The sequence below is a fragment of the Salmo salar genome, chromosome 14 (assembly GCF_965601325.2).
Source record: "Salmo salar chromosome 14, fSalSal1, whole genome shotgun sequence".
Taxonomy (NCBI): Eukaryota; Metazoa; Chordata; class Actinopteri; order Salmoniformes; family Salmonidae; genus Salmo; species Salmo salar.
This window is the reverse complement of record NC_138304.1, coordinates 54,074,648-54,101,437: the sequence shown is the minus strand read 5'-3', so window position 1 is coordinate 54,101,437 and position 26,790 is coordinate 54,074,648. Positions and strand designations below refer to the sequence as shown.

The following is a 26,790-nucleotide window of genomic DNA, read 5'->3' as shown; positions in this document are numbered from 1 at the left end:
GTTGGTTCCACACGGCAGAACCTCTATAGGTTGGTTCCACACGGCAGAACCTCTATAGGTTGGTTCCACACGGCAGAACCTCTATAGGTTGGTTCCACACGGCAGAACCTCTACAGGTTGGTTCCACACGGCAGAACACTATTTAGGGTTTAGTTAGGGACGTAGACCCGGCCTATGGTGGGATGGGGGGGGGGGGGGGGGGGGCCTTCAGACTGACTTCTCTGATGTAGGTTACACTCTGGGGTTTGTCTCTGATGGCAGACAGCTTTTTCCTACTGGGGTTTGTCTCTGATGGCAGACAGCTTTTTCCTACTGGGGTTTGTCTCTGATGGCAGACAGCTTTTTCCTACTGGGGTTTGTCTCTGATGGCAGACAGCTTTTTCCTACTGGGGTTTGTCTCTGATGGCAGACAGCTTTTTCCTACTGGGGTTTGTCTCTGATGGCAGGCTGACAGGCAGCTTGTTCCTACTGGGGTTTGTCTCTGGGGGTGTGTGTTCCAAATGGCACCTTTATTCCCTTCATAGTGCCCTACTTATGATTTGGCTCTTCTCAATAGTAGATATATATATATATATGAAAGAATAGGCTGCCATTTGGGACACACCCTTGGTGTTTAAATGTAAATCAAAGCGGAGAGAGGGGGAAGAGAGAAATCTGGTAATAGCAGTTGAAATGTGAGATGAAAGGAGGTTAATAGATACTTTCTGTGACAGTCTGACAGCACCTTCCTCTCTGTACCTCTGCTACACAGCATTTAAATCTCAGGCTTTAGTCCTCTCTTCATGTCTTAGTAGTTATCATACAGAAAGAGAGAGAACAAGGGAAGGGTAGTCTGTCTTGTCTTAGTATGATGAGCAGTGACTACATTGTTGGTGGGGGTCACAGAGCAGTGACTACATTGTTGGTGGGGGTCACAGAGCAGTGACTACATTGTTGGTGGGGGTCACAGAGCAGTGACTACATTGTTGGTGGGGGTCACAGAGCAGTGACTACATTGTTGGTGGGGGTCACAGAGCAGTGACTACATTGTTGGTGGGGGTCACAGAGCAGTGACTACATTGTTGGTGGGGGTCACAGAGCAGTGAGTGATTGGGGGGGGGCAGAATTTCTTGTTTGACTTTTGTCACCCAGTGTGTCATTGCCTCGTCATCACTTTACCTAACGCCTGCTGTCATGTTTACAAAGACGCTTTATTGCGTCCTTAATGGAACCCTGTTCCCTACATAGTGCGCTACTTTAGACCAGAGCCCTATGGCACCCTATTCCCTATATAGTGCACTACTTTAGACCAGACACCTATGGAACCCTATTCCCTACGTAGGGAATAGGGCGCCTAACCCTTGTGTTAGGTGATGGCCAGTCATTGCTGTTATGAGGTCAGGTAGTTTGGTGTCGGTATAGTAACTAGCATCATGCTACATACTCACTGCTACAAACCATGTAGACAGCCTCCAGCACCTCCACGCACACTGCTCTGTGAGAACAGGAGCCTGTCTGGTTCAGATTGAATTACTCTACATTGTGTCTGAACAATCCATCTTTAAACTGAGCTGGTTCTAGACCGGTCAACTCACGTTAAGGTTAGAAGAAGACTGTGTATGTGGTGGTGGTGGCGGCCCGTGAGCTCTGCAAACCACGTTCTCTAATCTGGTTGTGTTATCTGTGTGAGTCTCACATCTCATCAACAGACCGGCTAGATCCTCTGACTACCCTTAATCATGAAAGGGGGGCTGGAGGACTGTACCGTTAGTCGTGACGGGGGGGGGGGGGGGGCTGGAGGACTGTACCGTTAGTCGTGACGGGGGGGGGGGGGGGGGGCTGGAGGACTCTACCGTTAGTCGTGATGGGGGGGGGGGGCTGGAGGACTCTACCGTTAGTCGTGACGGGGGGGGGCTGGAGGACTGTACCGTTAGTCGTGACGGGGGGGGGCTGGAGGACTGTACCGTTAGTCGTGACGGGCGGGGGGCTGGAGGACTGTACCGTTAGTCGTGACGGGGGGGGGGGGGGGGGGCTGGAGGACTGTACCGTTAGTCGTGGTGGTACAGTAATGGCTCCTTTCTCCAGAAGTGTGGACTCCTTCGCTCCTCCACCAATCCAATGCTTTTAGATTTGTGTGGCAAGGGATGGACCTGTGGGAGTTTCCATCTCCTAGAACACTTCCTTTTAAATATGTGAAAGGGAAGTGAGCATGTGCACACTTTGGGAGGAAGAAGGACAGATAATATGGACATGTACCTGGCGTTACCGGAGCCGCCTGGACATGGCGTTACCGTCCGCCAGGCTCTGGTCCGCCAGGCTCTGGACCGCCAGGCTCTGGACCGCCAGGCTCTGGTCCGCCAGGCTCTGGTCCGCCAGGCTCTGGACCGCCAGGCTCTGGACCGCCAGGCTCTGGACCGCCAGGCTCTGGACCGCCAGGCTCTGCAATTAAATCATCCTCTGAGTTTGGTGCTCTTCTATAATTCATGTGATTTAGTTTGGTTCTTTATTCTATAATTCATGTTGGCTGATTTGGGTGGAAGAAGGTACGTTACAGTAGTGTTCTGTCTGGAGAGTAGGGTTGTATTGTGGAGTCATTTTGTTACAGTAGTGTTCCATCTAGGTGTTTGTTTCTGTTGAGTCATTTGGTTGGTTCATTCCAGGTCATCCTTGTTTTGCGTCACCAATGATCACCATCAATTCCATGAATGTTCACATCTCCTCCTGAATTGACTGGATTGAAATGGAGAAAGTGGATGGCAACCCTGCTGTGTCACTGCCCTGAGACGCTGGACGGAGCTGTCCAGTCCTGCTGTGTCACTGCCCTGAGACGCTGGATGGAGCGGGCCGACCCTGCTGTGTCACTGCCCTGAGACGCTGGACGGAGCGGGCCGACCCTGCTGTGTCACTGCCCTGCGACGCTGGACGGAGCGGGCCGACCCTGCTGTGTCACTGCCCTGAGACGCTGGACGGAGCGGGCCGACCCTGCTGTGTCACTGCCCTGAGACGCTGGACGGAGCGGGCCGACCCTGCTGTGTCACTGCCCTGAGACGCTGGATGGAGCGGGCCGACCCTGCTGTGTCACTGCCCTGAGACGCTGGACGGAGCGGGCCGACCCTGCTGTGTCACTGCCCTGAGACGCTGGACGGAGCTGTCCAGTCCTGCTGTGTCACTGCCCTGAGACGCTGGATGGAGCGGGCCGACCCTGCTGTGTCACTGCCCTGAGACGCTGGACGGAGCTGTCCAGTCCTGCTGTGTCACTGCCCTGAGACGCTGGACGGAGCTGTCCAGTCCTGCTGTGTCACTGCCCTGAGACGCTGGACGGAGCTGTCCAGTCCTGCTGTGTCACTGCCCTGAGACGCTGGATGGAGCGGGCCGACCCTGCTGTGTCACTGCCCTGAGACGCTGGACGGAGCGGGCCGACCCTGCTGTGTCACTGCCCTGCGACGCTGGACGGAGCGGGCCGACCCTGCTGTGTCACTGCCCTGAGACGCTGGACGGAGCGGGCCGACCCTGCTGTGTCACTGCCCTGAGACGCTGGACGGAGCGGGCCGACCCTGCTGTGTCACTGCCCTGAGACGCTGGACGGAGCGGGCCGACCCTGCTGTGTCACTGCCCTGAGACGCTGGACGGAGCGGGCCGACCCTGCTGTGTCACTGCCCTGAGACGCTGGATGGAGCGGGCCGACCCTGCTGTGTCACTGCCCTGAGACGCTGGACGGAGCGGGCCGACCCTGCTGTGTCACTGCCCTGAGACGCTGGACGGAGCGGGCCGACCCTGCTGTGTCACTGCCCTGAGACGCTGGATGGAGCGGGCCGACCCTGCTGTGTCACTGCCCTGAGACGCTGGACGGAGCGGGCCGACCCTGCTGTGTCACTGCCCTGAGACGCTGGACGGAGCGGGCCGACCCTGCTGTGTCACTGCCCTGAGACGCTGGACGGAGCGGGCCGACCCTGCTGTGTCACTGCCCTGAGACGCTGGACGGAGCGGGCCGACCCTGCTGTGTCACTGCCCTGAGACGCTGGATGGAGCGGGCCGACCCTGCTGTGTCACTGCCCTGAGACGCTGGACGGAGCGGGCCGACCCTGCTGTGTCACTGCCCTGAGACGCTGGATGGAGCGGGCCGACCCTGCTGTGTCACTGCCCTGAGACGCTGGACGGAGCGGGCCGACCCTGCTGTGTCACTGCCCTGAGACGCTGGACGGAGCGGGCCGACCCTGCTGTGTCACTGCCCTGAGACGCTGGATGGAGCGGGCCGACCCTGCTGTGTCACTGCCCTGAGACGCTGGACGGAGCGGGCCGACCCTGCTGTGTCACTGCCCTGAGACGCTGGACGGAGCGGGCCGACCCTGCTGTGTCACTGCCCTGAGACGCTGGACGGAGCGGGCCGACCCTGCTGTGTCACTGCCCTGAGACGCTGGACGGAGCGGGCCGACCCTGCTGTGTCACTGCCCTGAGACGCTGGACGGAGCGGGCCGACCCTGCTGTGTCACTGCCCTGAGACGCTGGACGGAGCGGGCCGACCCTGCTGTGTCACTGCCCTGAGACGCTGGACGGAGCGGGCCGACCCTGCTCCATCCAGCTTTTTCTACTAGCGACCTCCTGTGTTCCACCCTGCAGTGTGTGTGGGTAGGGGGAAGGCGGGGACCTTGCATCTCTAACTAAGCGGAAAATGTGTGGAGTCGGCACCTTTTTGTAACGCAGTCACTGCAGAATATCAGGTCCCTGGTGTAAAGCCTGGGTCTCTCCTCTCTGTTTTATTGTCCTTCTTTATACTGCCATGACCCTGAAGTTGAAACAGTGCAGGTTTTACTCCTGGATCTCCTGAGGTCAGCAACAAGACTGGCCAGGAGTGTTACTGTAGTCCAGCTCTACTGTTCTGCTCCTATTGGCCGTGTTACTGTAGTCCAGCTCTACTGTTCTGCTCCTATTGGCCGTGTTACTGTAGTCCAGCTCTACTGTTCTGCTCCTATTGGCCGTGTTACTGTAGTCCAGCTCTACTGTTCTGCTCCTATTGGCCGTGTTACTGTAGTCCAGCTCTGCTGTTCTGCTCCGATTGGCCGTGTTACTGTAGTCCAGCTCTGCTGTTCTGCTCCGATTGGCCGCGTTACTGTAGTCCAGCTCTGCTGTTCTGCTCCTATTGGCCGCGTTACTGTAGTCCAGCTCTGCTGTTCTGCTCCTATTGGCCGCGTTACTGTAGTCCAGCTCTGCTGTTCTGCTCCTATTGGCCGCGTTACTGTAGTCCAGCTCTGCTGTTCTGCTCCTATTGGCCGCGTTACTGTAGTCCAGCTCTGCTGTTCTGCTCCTATTGGCCGCGTTACTGTAGTCCAGCTCTGCTGTTCTGCTCCTATTGGCCGCGTTACTGTAGTCCAGCTCTGCTGTTCTGCTCCTATTGGCCGCGTTACTGTAGTCCAGCTCTGCTGTTCTGCTCCTATTGGCCGCGTTACTGTAGTCCAGCTCTGCTGTTCTGCTCCTATTGGCCGCGTTACTGTAGTCCAGCTCTGCTGTTCTGCTCCTATTGGCCGCGTTACTGTAGTCCAGCTCTGCTGTTCTGCTCCTATTGGCCGCGTTACTGTAGTCCAGCTCTGCTGTTCTGCTCCTATTGGCCGCGTTACTGTAGTCCAGCTCTGCTGTTCTGCTCCTATTGGCCGCGTTACTGTAGTCCAGCTCTGCTGTTCTGCTCCTATTGGCCGCGTTACTGTAGTCCAGCTCTGCTGTTCTGCTCCTATTGGCCGCGTTACTGTAGTCCAGCTCTGCTGTTCTGCTCCTATTGGCCGCGTTACTGTAGTCCAGCTCTGCTGTTCTGCTCATTTCTCTCTACCACTTTTCCCTGAAGTGTGCACTCGTTCACTACCACTTTTCCCTGAAGTGTGCACGCTTCGTGAGAGAGATACAGGTGATGTAAATGATGCAGGTGTGTAAATGAAACTGGGAACACAAACTACAGGCCAATTCTTGATGAGCTCGAGTGTGACATGTTCCTGTCGTTGCAGGTATGGGCGCTTGGCGCTGGCCAGACTGGATGAGGAAGTGAGGCTGAGAGAGAGAGAAGTCTGCAGAGAGACAACGGCTACCTGGGACTGCGGCAGGAGAGAGGACCTTTGGGCAGGTGAGGGGGAAGGAAGGGAGAGAAGCCTACACAGTCGAGACTACCTGGGACTGCTACTGAAGACTACCTGTGGGCAGGGGGGGGGGAGAGGAGGACTTCTTGGGGGAGGGGGAGTCATACTGATGGTTATGTTGTTAACCCTGTGACGTTAACAGGTTCCTGCAGCTTGTGTCAGGGTGGAGTTAACTGACCCATGGAGAATTACTTCCAGGCAGAGGCCTTCAACCTGGATAAGGTGCTGGATGACTTTGAACAGAACCAAGGTGAGACCAATTAACCCAATTAACAAATTAGCCAATTGGCAATCAAGTGATCAGACGTACTGTTTCTGGGCTGAGCGTTGATTCTCCTCTTCTCTCCAGAGTGAGTTTTTTTATAGGACGTATTATCTGGTTGTTAAAGGAGGGTAACGGTGGAGAGGGAATACACACACCACACATCACTTGAGGGTAACGAGCGAAGAGGGAATGCAGATAATAGGATCGGCCTCTCCCTCAGGGTTATGGGTAATTGGTGTCATATATATTTGGTTGAGGTGTGTGCGAGCGCTTGTCTGTTTTTAAGTGTGTGTGACGTTCATATCGCTGTTGAATTTTAAAAGGTGATGAATCTGGAGTCCTTAGCGGTGGAACTGCCACATCCGTTTCCCATCAAATCAAACTTTATTTGTCACATGCGCCGAATACAACAGGTGTAGACCTTAGAGTGAAATACTTACTTACAAGCCCTTAACCAAGAGAGTTAAGAACATATTGACCTAATAAACTAAAGTAAAAAGTAACACAATAGCAACGCTATATACAGGGGGTACCAAGTCAATGTGCGGGGATAGAGGTTAGTCGAGGTAATTTGTACATGTATTTAACCTGTTAGGGCTAGGGGGCAGTATTGACACGGCCGGATAAAAAACGTACCCGATTAAATCTGGTTACTACTCCTGCCCAGTAACTAGAATATGCATATAATTATTGGCTTTGGATAGAAAACACCCTAAAGTTTCTAAAACTGTTTGAATGGAGTCTGTGTATAACAGAACTCATATGGCAGGCAAAAACCTGAGAAGATTCTGAACAGGAAGTGGCCTGTCTGACAAGTTGTTGTTCATCTTGGCTCTTTTTATTGAAGACTGAGGATCTTTGCTGTAACGTGACACTTCCTACGGTTCCCATAGGCTCTCAGAGCCCGGGAAAAAGCTGAATGATATCGAGGCAGCCCCAGGCTGAAACACATTATCGCGTTTGGATAGTGGCTGGTCAGAGTACTCTGACCGCTCGTGCACGAGGGCACGAGATGTTTTTATTTTCTCTCTCTTTGTACGTATACACGCTTTCCCGGTCGGAATATTATCGCTTTATTACGAGAAAAATTGCATAAAAATTGATTTTAAACAGTGGTTGACATGCTTCGAAGTACAGTAATGGAATATTTAAAAAAAAAATGTCACGAAATGCGCCATGCTCGTCACCCTTATTTACCCTTTCGGATAGTGTCTTGAACGCACGAACAAAACGCCGCTATTTGGATATAACAATGGATTATTTGGGACCAAACCAACATTTGTTTTTGAAGTAGAAGTCCTGGGAGTGCATTCTGACCAAGAACAGCAAAGGTAATAACATTTTTCTTATAGTAAATCTGACTTTGGTGAGTGCTAAACTTGCTGGGTGTCTAAATAGCTAGCCCTGTGATGCCGGGCTATCTACTGAGAATATTGCAAAATGTGCTTTCACCGAAAAGCTATTTTAAAATCGGACATATCGAGTGCATAGAGGAGTTCTGTATCTATAATTCTTAAAATAATTATGTTTTTTGTTGAACGTTTATTGTGAGTAATTTAGTAAATTCACCGGCAGTGTTCGGTCGGAATGCTAGTCACATGCTAGTCACATGCTAATGTAAAAAGCTGGTTTTTGATATAAATATGAACTTGATTGAACAAAACATGCATGTATTGTATAACATAATGTCCTAGGGTTGTCATCTGATGAAGATCATCAAAGGTTAGTGCTGCATTTAGCTGTGGTTTGGGTTTATGTGACATTATATGCTAGCTTGAAAAATGGGTGTCTGATTATTTCTGGCTGGGTACTCTGCTGACATAATCTAATGTTTTGCTTTCGTTGTAAAGCCTTTTTGAAATCGGACAGTGTGGTTAGATTAACGAGAGTCTTGTCTTTAAAATGGTGTAAAATAGTCATATGTTTGAAAAATTGAAGTTTTTGCATTTTTGAGGTATTTGTATTTCGCGCCACCGGATTACACTGGCTGTTGAGTCCCACCTAGCCCATAGAGGTTAACAGTTTAGCTTCCCTCCCTCTCTTTGCCCCAACCTGGGCTTGAACCAGGGACCCTCTGCACACATCAACAACTGACACCCCACGAAGCATCGTTACCCATCACGCCACAAAAGCTGCAGCCCTTGCAGAGCAAGGGGAACAACTACTTCAAGGTCTCAGAGCGAGTGACGTTACCCGATTGAAACGCTATTAGCGCACACCACCACTAACTAGCTAGCCATTTCACATCGGTTACATGTAGGTAGGGGTAAAGTGACTGCATAGATGATAAACAGCGTCTAGCAGCAGTGTAAAAACAGGGGGTGACTGGGCAGCAGCATCAATGTAAAATAGTCCAGGTGGCCATTTGATTTAGTGTTCAGCGGTTTTATGGCTTGGGAATAGAAGCTGTTAAAGAGCCTTTTGGACCTAGACTTTACGCGCCGGTACGGTTTGCCTTAGCAGTAGCGGAGAGAACAGTCTGACTTGGGTGACTGGAGACTGACACCGCCTAGTATATAGGTCCTGGATGTGATGTACTGGGCCGTACGCGCTACCCTCTGTAACGCCTTATGGTCAGATGCCGAGCAGTTGACATACCAGGCGGTGATGCAACCGATCAGGATGCTCTCGATGGTGCAGCTGTAGAACTTTTTGAGGATCTGGGGAACCATGCCCCCCAAAAAAAATGATCTCCTGAGGTATAGGTTTTGTCGTGCCCTCTTCACGACTGTCTTGGTGTGCTTGGACTATGATAGTTCGTTGATGTTGACACGAAGGAACTTAACTCTCGACCCGCTCCACTACAGCCCCGTTGATGTAAATGGGGGCCTGTTCGGCCCGCCTTTTCCTGTAGTCCACAATCAGCTCCTTTTGTATTGCTCACATTGAGGGAGAGGTTGTCTCTGACCTCCTCCCTATTGGCTGTCGGTAATCAGGCCTACCACTGTTATGCTGGTTGGTCCGCGCATGCTTTGAGTACATTTCCTGGTAATCCGTCTAGCTCCGCGGCTTTGTGAATGTTGATCTGTTTAAAGGTCTTGCTCATATAGGCTACCGAGAGCGTTATCACACTGTCGTCCGGATCAGCTGATGCACTCATGCATCCTTCAGTGTTGCTTGCCTCGAAGTGAGCATAAAAGGCATTTAGCTCTTCTGATAGACTTGCGTCACTGAGCAGCTCATGGCTGGGTTTCCCTTTTGTAGTCTGTAATGGTTTTTAAGCCCTGCCACATTAGGGCTCCCGAGTGGCGCAGCGGTCTAAGACACTGCATCTCAGGAGTCACTACACACCCTGGTTCGATTCCAGGCTGTATCACAACTGGCCGTGATTGGGAGTCCCATAGGGCAGCGCACAATTGGCTCAGCGTCGTCCGGTTTAGGGTTTGGCTGCGTAGGCCGTCATTGTAAATAAGAATTTGTTCTTAACTGACTTGCCTAGTTTTAATAAAATTAAAATAAACATCCGATGAACGTCAGTCGTACAGATTAGTGTCCCGCTCCTTGAAAGCAGCAGCTCTAGCCTTTAGCTCAGTGCGGATGTTGCCTGTAATCCATTGCTTCTGGTCGGGATATGTACGTACAGTCACTGTGGGGACGACGTCGTCGATGAACTTATTGATGAAGCCGATGACTGAGGTGGTATACTCCTCAATGCCATTGGATGAATCCCGGAACATATTCCAGTCTGTGCTAGCAAAACAGTCCTGTAGCTTAGTATCCGCTTCATCTGACCACTTCCGTATTGAACGAGTCACTGGTACTTCCTGCTTTAGTTTTCGCTTATAAGCAGGAATCAGGAGGATAGAATTGTCAGATTTGCCAAACGGAGGGCGAGGGAGAGCTTTGTATGCGTCTCTGTGTGGAGTAGAGTTGGTCTCGGGTTTTTGTTTTTATTTTTTCCTCTGGTTGCAAATGTGACATGAGGGTAGAAATGAGGTAAACCAGATTTAAGTTTCCCTGCATTAAAGTCCCTGGCCACTAGGGGCGCTGCTTCTGGATGAGCATTTTCTTGTTTGGGACAATAGAACAAGATGTTCCTTCAAACAACCAACACTGTGGGGCAATACTTGCGAGCCTTTTGAAAGTTCAATGTTACGCACAAAATGTATATCCGCCTATTGATTTACTTTCACGTGACAATGCTGAATTATAGCTGGTACCATCAAGATGCATGTACATTTGAGTCATTTAGCAGATGCTCTTATCCATTAGCGAGTTAATACCTACTTGTACTTTTTCGTGCTGGTCCCCTTTTGGGACTTGAAACCACAACCCTAGTGTCGCCAATCTCTTCCAACTGAGCCACATGGGACCAGATAGCATGAGGTAACACAAGTGCATCAGACAAATTTTAAAATTGTTTAAGTAGTTAGATGTGTTCCCAACACTTGTTCATGGATGGAAGTGTCCTTAACATACCTTAAGTAACCTAAACTTAACTAACTAGTCCCAACAGCATGTTCTGATCATCAAGCAACGATCTGGTGCATAGTCCACGTGATTGTGGCAAGGGTTAGAATCGCATGTCGTCGCCCCCCCCCCCCCCCTTGAAAAATGTATTTACAGTGCATTCAGAAAGTATTCAGACACCTTGACTTTTTCCACGTTTTTGTTACATTATTATGGCCTTATTCTAAAATGTATTAAATTCATTTTTTTCCCTCGTCAGTCTACACACAATAGCCCATAATGAAGCCATGAGGTTGAAGGAATTGTCCGTAGAGTTCTGAGACAAGATTGTGTCAAGGCACAGATCTGGGGAAGGGCACCAAGGACACAGTGCCTCTATCATTCTTAAATGAAAGAAGTTTGGAACCACCTAGACTTAGGGTTGTCCTTTGCCGAAAGAAGTGAAAATATTATCTAACCTTAGCTTTAGCCTAGTTAAGAATGTATCAGTGTAATATTAGCAGACATTTTGTTACAGACCAACGTAAACCTTGAATTTGTAGGTTTAAAAAATATCCCTCTTTAGCCAGGGTTGACTTAATTTTAAGGAATGCCATTGGTTGGTGGATTATAAAAGTCTAAGGTCTTTCGTAGGCTGAAGTTGTGCCAGGATAGAATCAGAACCACCTATAGAGGTTAGCATAGTGCTAATGTGTGCCATGTTATCTAATGGGACCAGCTTCGATTTAGTGTTCTGTCACTTGCAAGTAAATCAATGTTTTTCAGTGGCTGTGTTTAAAAAAAAAAAATATATATATATATATATATATATATATATATATAGATTTTTTTATAGCCAGTGGTTATCGTTTTTGTATTTGAAACCGATGATATAGGCATCACAGTAGCAAAAAATATATAGATTTTTTTATATCAATATATATATATAAATATTTTTTTGCTACTGTGATGCTTGATGCCCATATCATCAGTTTCAAATACAAAAACGATAACCACTGGCTCCCAGAGGGACCACCTTGTAGGAGGGACAATCATTTCACCTTTTTTGTAGATCTCAGTTTCTTCGTCTGACATCATTGTATACAGTGGATAGCACAGTACAGTGTGTGTGTGTGTTGTCGCTGACTGTGTCTATTTTAAGACTAGTGCAGAGATCAGCAGTACAGGGTTGGAGTCATGCTGTGAATGGGTCATAAAAAGATTGAGGAACAGTGGGGAGGAAAAAAACAAAACAAAGGTGACCCAGGAATTATCACACCACTCAACGTCCGTTGCTATGGAGACCTCCGTGTGTTCAGGCTGTGACTGATTTACTTGTGTGTCCTCTTCCAGAGATCCAGCTTGGCAGATTTAAGTGTGTGTGTGTGTGTGTGTTATGGAAGTGAATGTTCAGGAATGTCGTCGTCCCCCCCCCCCACATTCCTCAGACTGTATTCATGTACCAGAGTGACTGATGGGTCTCAGAGGAGAGGGAGAGCACAGAGGGCGAACGGGGGAGGAGGGCGAACGGGGGAGGAGGGCGAACGGGGGAGGAGGGCGAACGGGGGAGGAGGGCGAACGGGGGAGGAGGGCGAACGGGGGAGAGCAGCCTCTTACTGGGGCAGAGTCCACTATGGGGCGGGGCTTGCCATACAGACAAGAGAAGAAGAGAAGAGAAGCGGTGGGCAGAGCAGGTTTTGTATAGCTCAGTGGGTTTTCCTGGGTTGTAGTCATTTAAGGAAACAGTTTACCGTTTTAAAGAACTAAACGGAAGCATACAGACACACTAGTTTCCTTTTGGACAAATTCTGGTATGTCCCTCCGTTCCGTTTGCTTCCCTTTTTAAGAAATGTTTTGTTTCAGAATCGGCCTAATTGAGTACGCCCCCAGGGCATGTTCAGTACAACAACAAACAAAAAAATTGTTTTGGAACGCTGCAGATAGAACTGACATGATTCCTAGAATCAGAGGTTTGTTCTACGTATCTATCTGAACATTTACCACCACAACGTTGTGTCTGCCGTCCTGCTGAACGCAGCCCCTGGAACATGCTTGTCCCTATGTGAAGCTAGCCAAAATAACTGAATAATAATTGATTTCATTTGTAAAGAGCCTTCCTCACACCCAAGGTGCACTTTTTTTTTTTAAATGATGATGATCCAGAACTGAGAGGACAATCAAAGCTTATATACAGGTGTCATCAGATCCGGAGGAGAACCGAATTAGCCGAGGTCCTTGAAAGCTTTTCTAAAGAGCACGTTCTTGAGCTGTGCCTTAGAGGACAGAGACTCTGCGGCCCTGATAACTTACTCAAAGAAAGAAATGCAGTAATTTCAATGATTTTACTGTTACAGTTTTATATAAGGAAATCAGTCAATTGAAATAAATTCATAAGGTCCTGATCTGTGGTTGAGGCCAGTTGGATGTACTGCCAAATTCCCTGAAATGATAATGGAGGCTACTTATGGTAGAGAAATGGGCATACCTGGGGCGGCAGGTAGCCTAGTGGTTATAGTGTTGGACTAGTAACCGAAAGGTTGCAAGATCGAAGCCCAGAGCCGACAAGGTAAAAATCTGTCGTTCTGCCCCTGAACAAGGCAGTTAAACCACTGTTCCCTGGTAGGCCGTCATTGTAAATAAAAATGTGTTCTTAACTGACTTGCCTAGTTAAATAAAGTTATCTGGTAACAGCTCTGGTGGACATTCCTGCAGTCAGCATGCCATTTGGACAGAAATAATGTTTTTGCCCGTATGGAAAATTTCTGGTGTCTTTTTTTTAAAATTTCAGCTCTTGAAACATGGGCGCAACACTTTACATGTTGGGTTTTATTTTTGTACAGTGCATTCAGAAAGTATTCAGACCCCTTGACTTTAACCACGTTTTGTTACGTTACGGCCTTATTATTAATTTGATTTGTTTTTTTTCCCTACATTTTTTTCCCTCATCAATCATCAATCTACACATACTGACGAAGCGGGAAAAAGGTTTTTTGAAATTTGTGCAAATGTATTAAAAATTGAAAAACGGAAATACCTTATTTACATAAATATTCAGACCCTTTTCTATGAGACTTGAAATTGAGCTCAGATGCATCCTGTTTCCATTGATCATCCTTGAGATGTTTCTACAACTTGACTGGAATCAACCTGTGGTAAATTCAATTGATTGGACACGATTTGGAAAGGTACACAGCTGTCTATATAAGGTCCCACAGTTGACAGTACATGTCAGAGAATAAACCAAGCCATGAGGTCGAAGGAATTGTCCGTAGATCTCCAAGACAGGTTTGTGTCGAGGCACAGATCTGGGGAAGGGTACCAAAACATTTCTGCAGCATTGAAGGTCCCCAAGAACACAGTAGCCTCCAGCATTTTTTTAAATGGAAGGAGTTTGGAACCACCAAGACTCTTCCTAGAGCTGGCCGTCCGGACAAACTGAGCAATCGGGGGAGAAGGGCCTTGGTCTGGAAGATGACCAAGAACCCGATTTGTCACTCTTGACAGAACTCCGGAGTTCTTCTGGAGATGGGAGAACCTTCCAGAAGGACAACCATCTCTGCAGCACTCCACCAATCAGGCCTTTATGGTAGAGTAGCCAGACGGAAGCCACTCCTCAGTAAAAGACACATGACAGCCTGCTTGGAGTTTGCCAAAAGGCACCTAAAGGACTCTCAGACCACGAGAAACGAGATTCTCTGGTCTGATGAAACAAAGATTGAACTATTTGGCCTGAATGCCAAGTGTAACGTCTAGAGGAAACCTGGCACCATCCCTACGGTGAAGCATGGTGGTGGCAGCATCATGCTGTGGGGATGTTTTTCAGCAGGGACAGGGAGACACGTCAGGATCGAGGGAAAGATGAACGGTGCAAAGTACAGAGAGATCCTTGATGAAAACCTGCTCCAGAGCACTCAGTACCTCAGACTGGGAGTGAAGGTTCATCTTCCAATAGGACAACGACTCTAACCACACAATGCAGGAGTGGCAAGTCTCTGAATGTCCTTGAGTGGCCCAGCCAGAGCCTGGACTTGAACCCGATCGAACATCTCTGGAGAGACCAGAAAATAGCTGTGCAGCGACGCTCCCGTCCAACCTGACAGAGCTTGAGAGGATCTGCAGAGAAGAATGGGAGAAACTCCCCAAATAAAGGTGTATCAAGCTTGTAGCGTCAAACCCAAGAAGACTCAAGGCTGTAATCACTGCCTAAGATGTTTCAACAAAGTACCTAGTAAAGGGTTTGAATACTTAGGTAAATGTATTTGTTTTTTTTATTTGTAATTTGCTGTGGGGAGGGTAATCACTAACAGGTAGTGCTACGGGAGTAGGGATGGGTACCCTAGCTAGCTACTAACCTCTGCATAACGTTATGCGAACTACGGGAAAGAAGTGCTCGGCAGGCGGGGGTGAAGGACACTGTACTGGTGGCCCCTAGCTAGCTAGGTGGATTTTCTTCCCCCAGCAGTTGGCATCCAACGTTGGTGCATCACCGCCACCTACTGTGCCCGAGAGATGGTGCCAGCAGCCTCAATGGCAGCTGCCGTGGCATGTAGTCAACGCAGTCTGCGAGGGGTACTTCGGAATGCGCAGCGTAGGAAAGGAGGAGGGGAGAAATTGGCTTTCAGGCCACTTCCTCCCAATACATCCCAACATTAATTTCCCAATCCACCCATTTCTGGTTTCTCCATTTCCACTTCTATTTGAACCCTTTCAGTACCAAAGAGGTTTTTTAAAACATACAGTGGGGGAAAAAGTATTTGATCCCCTGCTGATTTTGTACGTTTGCCCACTGATAAAGAAAGGATCAGTCTATAATTTTAATGGTAGGTTTATTTGAACAGTGAGAGACAGAATAACAACAAAAATATTGAGAAAAACGCATGTCAAAAATGTTATAAAATGATTTGCATTTTAATGAGGGAAATAAGTATTTGACCCCCTCTCAATCAGAAAGATTTCTGGCTCCCAGGTGTCTTTTATACAGGTAACGAGCTGAGATTAGGAGCACACTCTTAAAGGGAGTGCTCCTAATCTCAGCTTGTTACCTGTAAAAAAGACACCTGTCCACAGAAGCAATCAATCAATCAGATTCCAAACTCTCCACCATGGCCAAGACCAAAGAGCTCTCCAAGGATGTCAGGGTCAATATTGTAGACCTACACAAGGCTGGAATGGGCTACAAGACCATCGCCAAGCAGCTTGGTGAGAAGGTGACAACATTTGGTGCGATTATTCACAAATGGAAGAAACACAAAATAACTGTCAATATCCCTCGGCCTGGGGCTCCATGCAAGATCTCACCTCGTGGGGTTGCAATGATCATGAGAACGGTGAGGAATCAGCCCAGAACTACACGGGAGGATCTTGTCAATGATCTCAAGTCAGCTGGGACCATAGTCACCAAGAAAACAATTGGTAACACACTACGCCGTGAAGGACTGAAATCCTGCAACGCCCGCAAGGTCCCCCTGCTCAAGAATACATATACATGCCCGTCTGAAATTTGCCAATGAACATCTGAATGATTCAGAGGACAACTGGTGAAAGTGTTGTGGTCAGATTAGAGCAAAATGGAGCTCTTTGGCATCACCAACTCGCCATGTTTGGAGGAGGAGGAATGTTGCCTATGACCCCAAGAACACCATCCCCACCGTCAAACATGGAGGTGGAAACATTATGCTTTGGGGGTGTTTTTCTGCTAAGGGGACAGGACAACTTCACCGCATCATTTGACGGGGCCATGTACTGTCAAATCTTGGGTGAGAACCTCCTTCCCTCAGCCAGGGCATTGAAAACGGGTCGTGGATGGGTATTCCAGCATGACATTGACCCAAAACACACGGCCAAGGCAACAAAGGAGTGGCTCAAGAAGAAGCACATTAAGGTCCTGGAGTGGCCTAGCCAGTCTCCAGACCTTAATCCCATAGAAAATCTGTAGAGGGAGCTGAAGGTTCGAGTTGCCAAACGTCAGCCTCGAAACCTTAATGACTTGGAGAAGATCTGCAAAGAAGAGTGGGACAAAATCCCTCCTGAGATGTGTGCAAACCTGGTGGCCAACTACAAGAAACGTCTGACCTCTGTGATTGCCAAGAAGGGTTTTGCCACCAAGTACTAAGTCATGTTTTGCAGAGGGGTCAAATACTTATTTCCCTCATTAAAATGCAAATCAATTTATAACATTTTTGACATGCGTTTTTCTGGATTATTTTGTTGTTATTCTGTCTCTCACTGTTCAAATAAACCTACCATTTAAAATTATAGACTGATCGTTTCTTTGTAAGTGGGCAAATGTACAAAATCAGCAGGGGATCAAATACTTTTTTTCCCCCACTGTATGTGTATGTGGTTAGCTGATACGTAAAATACCTATCCAGGCATTGTAATATCTGGCATGTGTAGCAAAGCCTGCGCAGAAGAAAGTGCCCATAATCTCTCTTTCTCTTTCTGTCTCTCTCTTTCTGTCTCGCTCTCTTTCTCTCTCTCTCTCTCTCCGTCTCTCTCTTTCTTCTAGATGATGAGACAGACAGTCCAACTCTGTCTGATGCTAAGTGGAGTCAGATCCTGGCCCCTCCGACCCACTTCTTGTCTCTGAACCCTGCTCTGGCTTTGACCCCTGACCCCAGGGACGGGGACTGTCCCCTCCTCTTCAAGACCCTCCAGGCCCCTGACCCGTCCTCTAGCCACTTCCTAGGGCCTGACTCCAAACGCCACCCCACTGCCAAGCCTCCTTCCTGGGGAGAGGAGAGGCCAGGCCGCACTGCAGACGTCCACAGCCCTCCGCTCCCCCAACCCAACATCGGCAAGCTGGTGGGTGGTGAGGAGGGCTTGTCTCCCCCTGTGCCGGCTTCTTCTAGCCCCCCTCCTTACCACCATCTGGCCCTGGAGAACGGCTTCCCCTCTATCAGCTCCTCTTGTCCAGCCAGCCCTGCTCTCAACGGGCTCAGTGAGGAACCCTGCAAGGGGAACCATACAGGGGTGACCCCTTCAATCCAGCAGCCGTCTGCCCTCTCTGAACCACGTCCTGATGCCCCTGTGGAGGGTAGGCAGGGGGAGAGGAGTGGTGGAAGCTCTCACATTAGTCATTCACACTTTATCTATGAGGAGAGGCTGGGAGGGGACAGACAGGTGGCAGACAGACAGGTGGCAGTAGAGGAGTCTAACCCCCGGCTGGAGCCAGAGAGCGCTTGGACTGGGTCACCCATACAGGAGAGGGACAGAGAGGAGGCTGACATGGCTGGGGGACAGTCACAGGACACTGGGGAGAGGGGACAGAATGGAGGATGGAGAGAGGGAAGACCGGGAGAAGACTCTGGGGGGAACGTACAGAATGGAGGGGTGATGGAAGAACTGAGAGGGGGGAGAAAGAAGGAGAAGAGTTTGAACGGAGAGCTGGAGAAGAGTAGAGGTCAGAATGGAGAGATGGCTCTCACCAACGGCCTGGCGACTGCAAGGGAAGAAGAAGAAGAGGAGAGAGGGTCTCTCACCCCTCCTCCCTCCAAGGAGGACTCCGTAACAGAAGAGAAGGAGATGGAGGAGAGCAAGCAAGAGAACGAAGGAGGAGGAGAAAGAGGTGGTAGCTCTTTACCCAAGAAACTGAACAACAGTCGTTTGCAGCCGGTGAGCTTGCCGTTCGGCGGTGCACGTCCTAAACAGCCGGTCGGTCTCAAACTCCAGATCCCCCGGCCCCTATACGAACAGGTTCAGAACCATCTAGCACCTTCTGCTGACACCGCCGGCAGCAACACCGCCGGCAGCAACACCGGTGGCGGCAAGAACAAGAACCTTGAGAACCGTGGCGGTGCCGTAATCATGGATACGGCAACTGTAGTTGCCTTGGGTGACTCTGGTGGTGGTGTTGTGAAGAGGGAGTTGCTAACCGGGGCGTCTTCGTCATCGTCGTCAGGCCTGGTGGAGGTGTCAGAGAACAGCCCGGATAATGACTTCCAGGCGGGGCAGCATCACCAGGGGGCTCTGCCCAGGAAACAGCTCTCCTCCCTGGGTGATGTGGCCCCCGTGTGGGTCCCTGACTCCCAGGCTCCAGTCTGTATGAAGTGTGAGGTCCGCTTTACTTTCACCAAGAGGAGGCATCACTGCAGGGCCTGCGGAAAGGTGGGTGGATTCTATTCAGCAGGGCTCTTCAACCCTGTTCCTAGATAGAGATACCCCTCCTGTAGGTTTACACTCCAACCCTGTTCCTGGAGAGATACCCCTCCTGTAGGTTTACACTCCAATCCTGTTCCTGGAGAGATACCCCTCCTGTAGGTTTACACTCCAATCCTGTTCCTGGAGAGATACCCCTCCTGTAGGTTTACACTCCAATCCTGTTCCTGGAGAGAGACCCTCCTGTAGGTTTACACTCCAACCCTGTTCCTGGAGAGAGACCCTCCTGTAGGTTTTCACTCCAACCCTGTTCCTGCAGAGATACCCTCCTGTAGGTTTTCACTCCAACCCTGTTCCTGGAGCGATACCCTCCTGTAGGTTTTCACTCCAACCCCAGTGTTAATTCATCTGCTTCAATGTATTAATCTGTTTCTAGTTGGAATCAGGTGAGCTAGATTAGGGAGTGTGTAGGCATGTCTCAGTGCAGGCCGTTAGCCCAATATAATGCTCTCTCTCTCCAGGTGTAATGTAATGGTGTGTGTGTGTCTGCAGGTATAATATAATGGTGTGTGTGTGTGTCTCTCTCTCCAGGTGTAATGGTGTGTGTGTGTGTGTGTGTGTGTCTGCAGGTATAATATAATGTGTGTGTGTCTCTCTCCAGGTGTAATGTGTGTGTGTGTCTGCAGGTATAATATAATGTGTGTGTGTGTGTCTCTCTCCAGGTGTAATGTAATTGTGTGTGTGTCTCTGCAGGTATAATATAATGTGTGTGTGTGTCTTTGCAGGTATAATATAATGTGTGTGTGTCTCTGCAGGTATAATATAATGTGTGTGTCTGCAGGTATAATATCATTTGTGTGTGTGTGTCTCTCTCCAGGTGTAATGGTGTGTGTGTGTGTGTGTGTGTGCAGGTATAATATAATGTGTGTGTCTCTCTCCAGGTGTTCTGTGCTGCCTGCTGCAGCCTGAGGAGCAGACTGATCTACATGGACAGGAAGGAGGCCAGAGTCTGTATCACCTGTCACTCTGCCCTACTGAGTGGTGAGTCACTATTACTACAGATCTGGGATCAGCTTACTACATCCCATCCGTTAGGATTTAAACACAATACTGGTCCTAGATCAGCATCTACTAGTACATCTTCCTTGGGTTCGAACAGGGTTGGGTGTTTACGTTTTCAGATCCTATATCGATCTTGATCAAGTATCTTATATCGATCCGAGATCGACCTGGTCCCCTAGATCAACCTGGTCCCCTAGAGCTCCCTAGATCAACCTGGTCCTCTAGATCAACCTGGTCCCCTAGAGCTCCCTAGATCAACCTGGTCCCCTAGATCAACCTGGTCCCCTGGAGCTCCCTAGATCAACCTGGTCCCCTGGATCAACCTGGTCCCCTGGAGCTCCCTGGAGCTCCCTGGATCAACCTGGTCCCCTGGAGCTCCCTGGAGCTCCCTGGATCAACCTGGTCCCCTGGAGCTCCCTGGATCAACCTGGTCCCCTGGAACTCCCTGGAGCTCCCTGGATCAACCTGGTCCCCTGGAACTCCCTGGAGCTCCCTAGATCAACCTGGTCCCCTGGAGTTCCCTGGAGCTCCCTAGATCAACCTGGTCCCCTGGAGTTCCCTGGAGCTCCCTAGATCAACCTGGTCCCCTGGAGTTCCCTGGAGCTCCCTAGATCAACCCGGTCCCCTAGATCAACCCGGTCCCCTGGATCAACCCGGTCCCCTGGAGCTCCCTGGATCAACCCGGTCCCCTGGATCAACCCGGTCCCCTGGATCAACCCGGTCCCCTGGATCAACCCGGTCCCCTGGATCAACCCGGTCCCCTGGATCAACCCGGTCCCCTGGAGCTCCCTGGATCAACCCGGTCCCCTGGAGCTCCCTGGATCAACCGGGTCCCCTGGAGCTCCCTAGATCAACCTGGTCCCCTGGATCAACCTGGTCCCCTGGAGCTCCCTGGATCAACCTGGTCCCCTGGAGCTCCCTGGAGCTCCCTGGATCAACCTGGTCCCCTGGAGCTCCCTGGAGCTCCCTGGATCAACCTGGTCCCCTGGAGCTCCCTGGAGCTCCCTGGATCAACCTGGTCCCCTGGAGCTCCCTGGATCAACCTGGTCCCCTGGAACTCCCTGGAGCTCCCTGGATCAACCTGGTCCCCTGGAACTCCCTGGAGCTCCCTAGATCAACCTGGTCCCCTGGAGTTCCCTGGAGCTCCCTAGATCAACCTGGTCCCCTGGAGTTCCCTGGAGCTCCCTAGATCAACCCGGTCCCCTGGAGTTCCCTGGAGCTCCCTAGATCAACCCGGTCCCCTAGATCAACCCGGTCCCCTGGATCAACCCGGTCCCCTAGATCAACCCGGTCCCCTGGAGCTCCCTGGATCAACCCGGTCCCCTGGATCAACCCGGTCCCCTGGATCAACCCGGTCCCCTGGAGCTCCCTGGATCAACCCGGTCCCCTGGATCAACCCGGTCCCCTGGATCAACCCGGTCCCCTGGAGCTCCCTGGATCAACCGGGTCCCCTGGAGCTCCCTGGATCAACCGGGTCCCCTGGAGCTCCCTGGATCAACCGGGTCCCCTGGAGCTCCCTGGATCAACCGGGTCCCCTGGAGCTCCCTGGATCAACCGGGTCCCCTGGAGCTCCCTGGATCAACCGGGTCCCCTGGAGCTCCCTGGATCAACCGGGTCCCCTGGAGCTCCCTGGATCAACCGGGTCCCCTGGAGCTCCCTGGATCAACCGGGTCCCCTGGAGCTCCCTGGATCAACCGGGTCCCCTGGAGCTCCCTGGATCAACCGGGTCCCCTGGAGCTCCCTGGATCAACCGGGTCCCCTGGAGCTCCCTGGATCAACCGGGTCCCCTGGAGCTCCCTGGATCAACCGGGTCCCCTGGAGCTCCCTGGATCAACCGGGTCCCCTGGAGCTCCCTGGATCAACCGGGTCCCCTGGAGCTCCCTGGATCAACCGGGTCCCCTGGAGCTCCCTGGATCAACACGGTCCCCTGGAGCTCCCTGGATCAACACGGTCCCCTGGAGCTCCCTGGATCAACAGTTGATCCCCTGGAGCTCCCTGGATCAACAGTTGATCCCCTGGATCAACAGTTGGTCCCCTGGATCAACAGTTGGTCCCCTGGATCAACCGTTGGTCCCCTGGATCAACCGTTGGTTCCCTGGATCAACCCGGATCACCCCGGTCCCCTGGATCAACCCGGATCACCCCGGTCCCCTGGATCAACCCGGATCACCCCGGTCCCCTAGAGCGCCCTGGATCACCCCGGTCCCCAAGATCAACCTGGACTCCTAGAGCTCCCTAGATCAACCCGGTCCCTGAGAGCTCCCTCGACCAATTCTATATACTGTATCTCTATACATACTTTTGATCATGTAGTGTATGTGGACACCTGCTTGTCGAACATCTCATTCCAAAATCATGGGCATTAATATGGAGTTGGTCTCCCCTTTGCTGCTATAACAGCCTCCACTCTTCTGGGAAGGCTTTCCACTAGATGTTGGAACATTGCTGCGGGGACCTGCTTCCATTCAGCCACAAGAGCATTAGTGAGGTCGGGCACTGATGTTGGGCGATTAGGCCTGGCTCGCAGTCGGCGTTCCAATTCATCCCAAAGGTGTTCGCTGGGGTTGAGGTCAGGGCTCTGTGCAGGCCAGTCAAGTTCATCCAAATCTATATCAACAACCATTTCTGTATGGACCTCGCTTTGTACATGGCGGCATTGTCATGCTGAAACAGGAAAAGGGCCTTCCACAAAGTTGGAAGCACAGAATCGTCTAGAATGTCATTGTATACTGTAGCGTTAAGATTACTCACAGCCCCAGACCATTATTTCTCCTCCACCAAACTTTACAGGTGGCACTATGCGTTGGGGCAGGTAGAGTTCTCCTGGCATCTTTCAAACCAAGATTAGTCTGTCGGACTGCCAGATGGTGAAGCGTGATTCATCACTCCAGAGAACGCGTTTCCACTCCTCCAGAGTCCAATGGCGGCGAGCTTTACGTCAGTCAAGCTGACACTTTGCCTTGCACATGGTGATCTTGGGCTTGTGTGCGGCTGCTCAGCCATGGAAACCCATTTCATGAAGCTCCCGATGAACAGTTCTTGTTCTGACATTGCTTCCAGAGGCGTTTTGGAACTCAGTAGTAAGTGTTGCAACCAAGGCAGATTTTTACGTTCTACGCGCTTCAGTACTCGGCGGTCCCGTTCTATGAGCTTGTGTGGCCTACCACTTCGTTTCTGAGCCGTTGTTGTTGCTCCTTGACGTTCCCACTTCACAATAACAGCACTTACAGTTGACCGGAGCAGCTCTAGCAGGGCAGAAATTGTACAAACTGACTTGTTGGAAAGGTGGCATCCTATGCCGGTGCCACGTTGAAAGTCACTGAGCTCTTCAGTAAGGCCGTTCTACTACCAATGTTTGTCTATGGAGATTGCATGGCTGTGTGCTTGGTTTTTATATACCCGTCAGCAACGGGTGTGACCGACATAGCCGAATCCACTCTTTGAAGGGGTGTCCACATACTTTTTTTTGTGTCTAAAACCCCAAACAGCAAGCAATGCAGGTGTAGAAGCACGGGGGCTAGGAAAAACTCCCTAGAAAGGCCAGAACCTAGGAAGAATCCTAGAGAGGAACGAGGCTATGATGGGTGGCCAGTCCTCTTCTGGCTGTGCCGGGTGGAGATTACAACAGAACATGGCCAAGATGTTCAAACGTTCATAGATGAACAGCAGCGTCAAATAATAATAATCACAGTGGTTGTAGAGGGTGCAACAGGTCAGCACCTCAGGAGTAAATGTCAGTTGGCTTTTCATAGCCGATCATTGAGAGTATCTCTACCGCTCCTGCTGTCTCTAGATAGTTGAAAACAGCAGGTCTGGGACAAGGTAGCATGTCCGGTGAACCGGACAGGGTTCCATAGCCGCAGGCAGAACAGTTGAAACTGGAGCAGCAGCACGGCCAGGTGGACTGGGGACAGCACGGAGGCATCCGGCCAGGTAGTCCTGAGGCATGGTCCTAGGGCTCAGGTCCTCTGAGAGGGAGAGAGAGTTAGAGGGAGCGTACTTAAATTCACACAGGACACAGTATAAGACAGGAGAAATACTCCAGATATAACAGACTGACCCTAGCCCCCCGACACACACTATTGCAGCATAGATACTGGAGGCTGAGACAGGAGGGGTCGGATATAACCCCACCCACTTTGCCAAAGCACAGCCCCCACACCACTAGAGGGATATCTTCAATCACCAACTTACCATCCTGAGACAAGGCCGAGTATAGCCCACAAAGATCTCCGCCACGGCACGAACCCGAGGGGGGCGCCAACCCAGACAGGAAGATCACGTCAGTGACTCAATCCACTCAAGTGACACACCCCTCCTAGGGACGGCATGGAAGAGCACCAGTAAGCCAGTGACTCAGCCCCTGTAATAGGGTTAGAGGCAGAGAATCCCAGTGGAGAGAGGGGAACCGGCCAGGCAGAGACAGCAAGGGCTGTTCGTTGCTCTAGTGCCTTTCCGTTCACCTTCACACTCCTGGGCCAGACTACATTCAATCATAGGACCTACTGAAGAGATAAGTCTTCAGTAAAGACTTAAAGGTTGAGACTGAGTCTGCGTCTCTCACATGGGTAGGCAGACCATTCCAGAAAAATTGAGCTCTATAGGAGAAAGCCCTGCCTCCAGCTGTTTGCTTAGAAATTCTAGGGACAATTAGGAGGCCTGCGTCTTGTGACCGTAGCGTACGTACGGTGGTATGTACGGCAGGACCAAATCAGAGAGATAAGTTGGAGCAAGCCCATGTAATGCTTTGTAGGTTAACAGTAAAACCTTGAAATCAGCCCTTGCCTTAACATGAAGCCAGTGTAGAGAGGCTAGCACTGGAGTAATATGATCAACATTTTGGGTTCTATTCAGGATTCTAGCACCCGTGTTTAGCACTAACTGAAGTTTATTTATTGCTTTATCCCGGTAGCTGGAAAGTAGAGCATTGCAGTAGTCTAATCTAGAAGTGACAAAAGCAAAAACCAGTCAAAAGTTTGGACACACCTACTCATTCAAGGGTTTTTCTTTATTTTTACTATTTTCTACATTGTAGAATAATAGTGAAGACATCAACTATGAAATAACACATGGAATCATGTAGTAACCAAAAGAGTTAAATAAAAATATATTTGAGATTCTTCAAAGTAGCCACCCTTTGCCTTGACGACAGCTTTGCACACTCTGAACTTTTGACGGGTACTGTGTGTGTGTCTCAATCCTATCCCTTTATCTTGTTCCTCTGTCTCTCTCTGCCCTCAGCTCGTTCGAGGGAGGGTATGTGTGACGGGTCTAACCAGAGTCCTAACCCAAACAACCCAGCAGAGTACTGCAGTACCATCCCACCTCTGCAGCAGGTCCAAGCCTCAGGGGCGCTGGCCTCCCTTCCCCCCACTGTCATGGTCCCTGTGGGAGTCCCTAAAACATCCAGCTCAGAGGGTAACCATCTCCCATACACCCACCTGTTATGCCATCTCCCATACACCCACCTGTTATGCCATCTCCCATACACCCACCTGTTATGCCATCTCTCATACACCCACCTGTTATGCCATCTCCCATACACCCACCTGTTATGCCATCTCCCATACACCCACCTGTTGTAACCATCTCCCATACACCCACCTGTTGTAACCATCTCCCATACACCCACCTGTGTTGAAGTATTTACCAACAGTGTCCTGTCTGTGCGTCACAGGGTCTCTCGCACGGGAGCAGAGGAGGGTGTGCTTTGCAGACGGGATCCTACCCAATGGGGAAGCAGCGGAATCCCCCAAGCCCCCTGCTACCAGCCCCGCTCCCTCGTGTCCATTGGCCGTCTCGCAGTGTTCCAACAAATCCTCCACTGCTGATTCGTCAGAGGTACGATCTGCACCACAGGTCAAAAAGTATTTATTTTACAGTTTGTTGAAGATGAACATTAGCAAAAGTCTAGTATTTCCAGTTTAGAATTGATATTCTGAGGTGAGCTGGGTTAGGATTAGGAGGGAACCCACAGCAGGGCAAATTTACACTGGATTGACAGCCAAGAGAGATGTTTGTAACCCTGTGCTAAAATAGTCAGCCTGACACCAGCTCTCGGAAGTCTTCCTGACTTGAGTATGGAACGGCTGTGTTGATGTGTCTGCGCGAAGCTCCCGTAATGAAGGGGCTGTGCCTTCAGACTTCAGGGTGGCACCCTATGCTGGTTGGACTTAAATGTATCTTTTTTATTATTATTATTTAACTAGGAAAGTCAGTTAAGAACAAATTCTTATTTATAATGATCGTCCTAGGAACAGTGGGTTAACTGCCTTGTTCAGGGAAAGAATAACAGATTTTGACCATGTCCACTCAGAGATTCGATCTAGCAACCTTTTGGTTACTGGCCCTACGCTCTAACCACTGGGCTACCTGCCACCCCAAGATATCCCTGTTTTTAGAATTTAACTAATCATGAGCTGTTGATTTACGTAGGACCACCCCAGACCTTCTGTTTACAGCCAGCCCTTCCGGGATAAGCTAGCTAGCACAAACATTCGGAGTTCGGACATTGTTTGCTGCTAGCATCAGGAATAGGGCAAATTTTAAATCATCACACACATTTTCAAAACGTTACAATCAAATAAAAGATCCCAGAAATGTTCCATACGCACAAAAAGCTTATTTCACAAAAATGTTTACACCCCTGTTAGTGAGCATTTCTCCTTTGAAGAATAATCCATCCACCTGACGTGTGGCATATTAATAAGAAGCTGATTAAACAGCATGATCATTCCACAGGTGCACCTTGTGCTGGGGACAATAAAATGCCACTAAAATGTGCAGTTTTGTCAACACAATGCCACAGATGTCTAAAGTTGAGGGAGTGTGCAATTGGTATGCTGATTGCAGGAATGTCCAGCAGAGCTGTTGCCATTG

The 26,790-nt window shown here is 50.2% G+C and overlaps 1 protein-coding gene across 8 annotated transcripts in view; it reads left to right on the top strand.

Annotated features, from left to right (window-relative positions):
- The window catches only part of zfyve9a (zinc finger, FYVE domain containing 9a), an 81,169-nt gene that overhangs the window by 5,479 nt on the left and 48,900 nt on the right, over positions 1-26,790 (top strand). For all 8 annotated transcript variants that reach the window (XM_045694528.2, XM_045694532.2, XM_045694531.2 and 5 more), the window contains exons 2-7: positions 5,970-6,085; positions 6,241-6,348; positions 17,261-18,858; positions 19,791-19,890; positions 25,153-25,329; positions 25,589-25,752. In XM_045694528.2, the coding sequence (XP_045550484.2) occupies positions 6,279-6,348; positions 17,261-18,858; positions 19,791-19,890; positions 25,153-25,329; positions 25,589-25,752 (2,109 nt within the window). In that variant the 5' untranslated portion in view covers positions 5,970-6,085; positions 6,241-6,278. The remainder of the gene's footprint in view (positions 1-5,969; positions 6,086-6,240; positions 6,349-17,260; positions 18,859-19,790; positions 19,891-25,152; positions 25,330-25,588; positions 25,753-26,790) is intronic.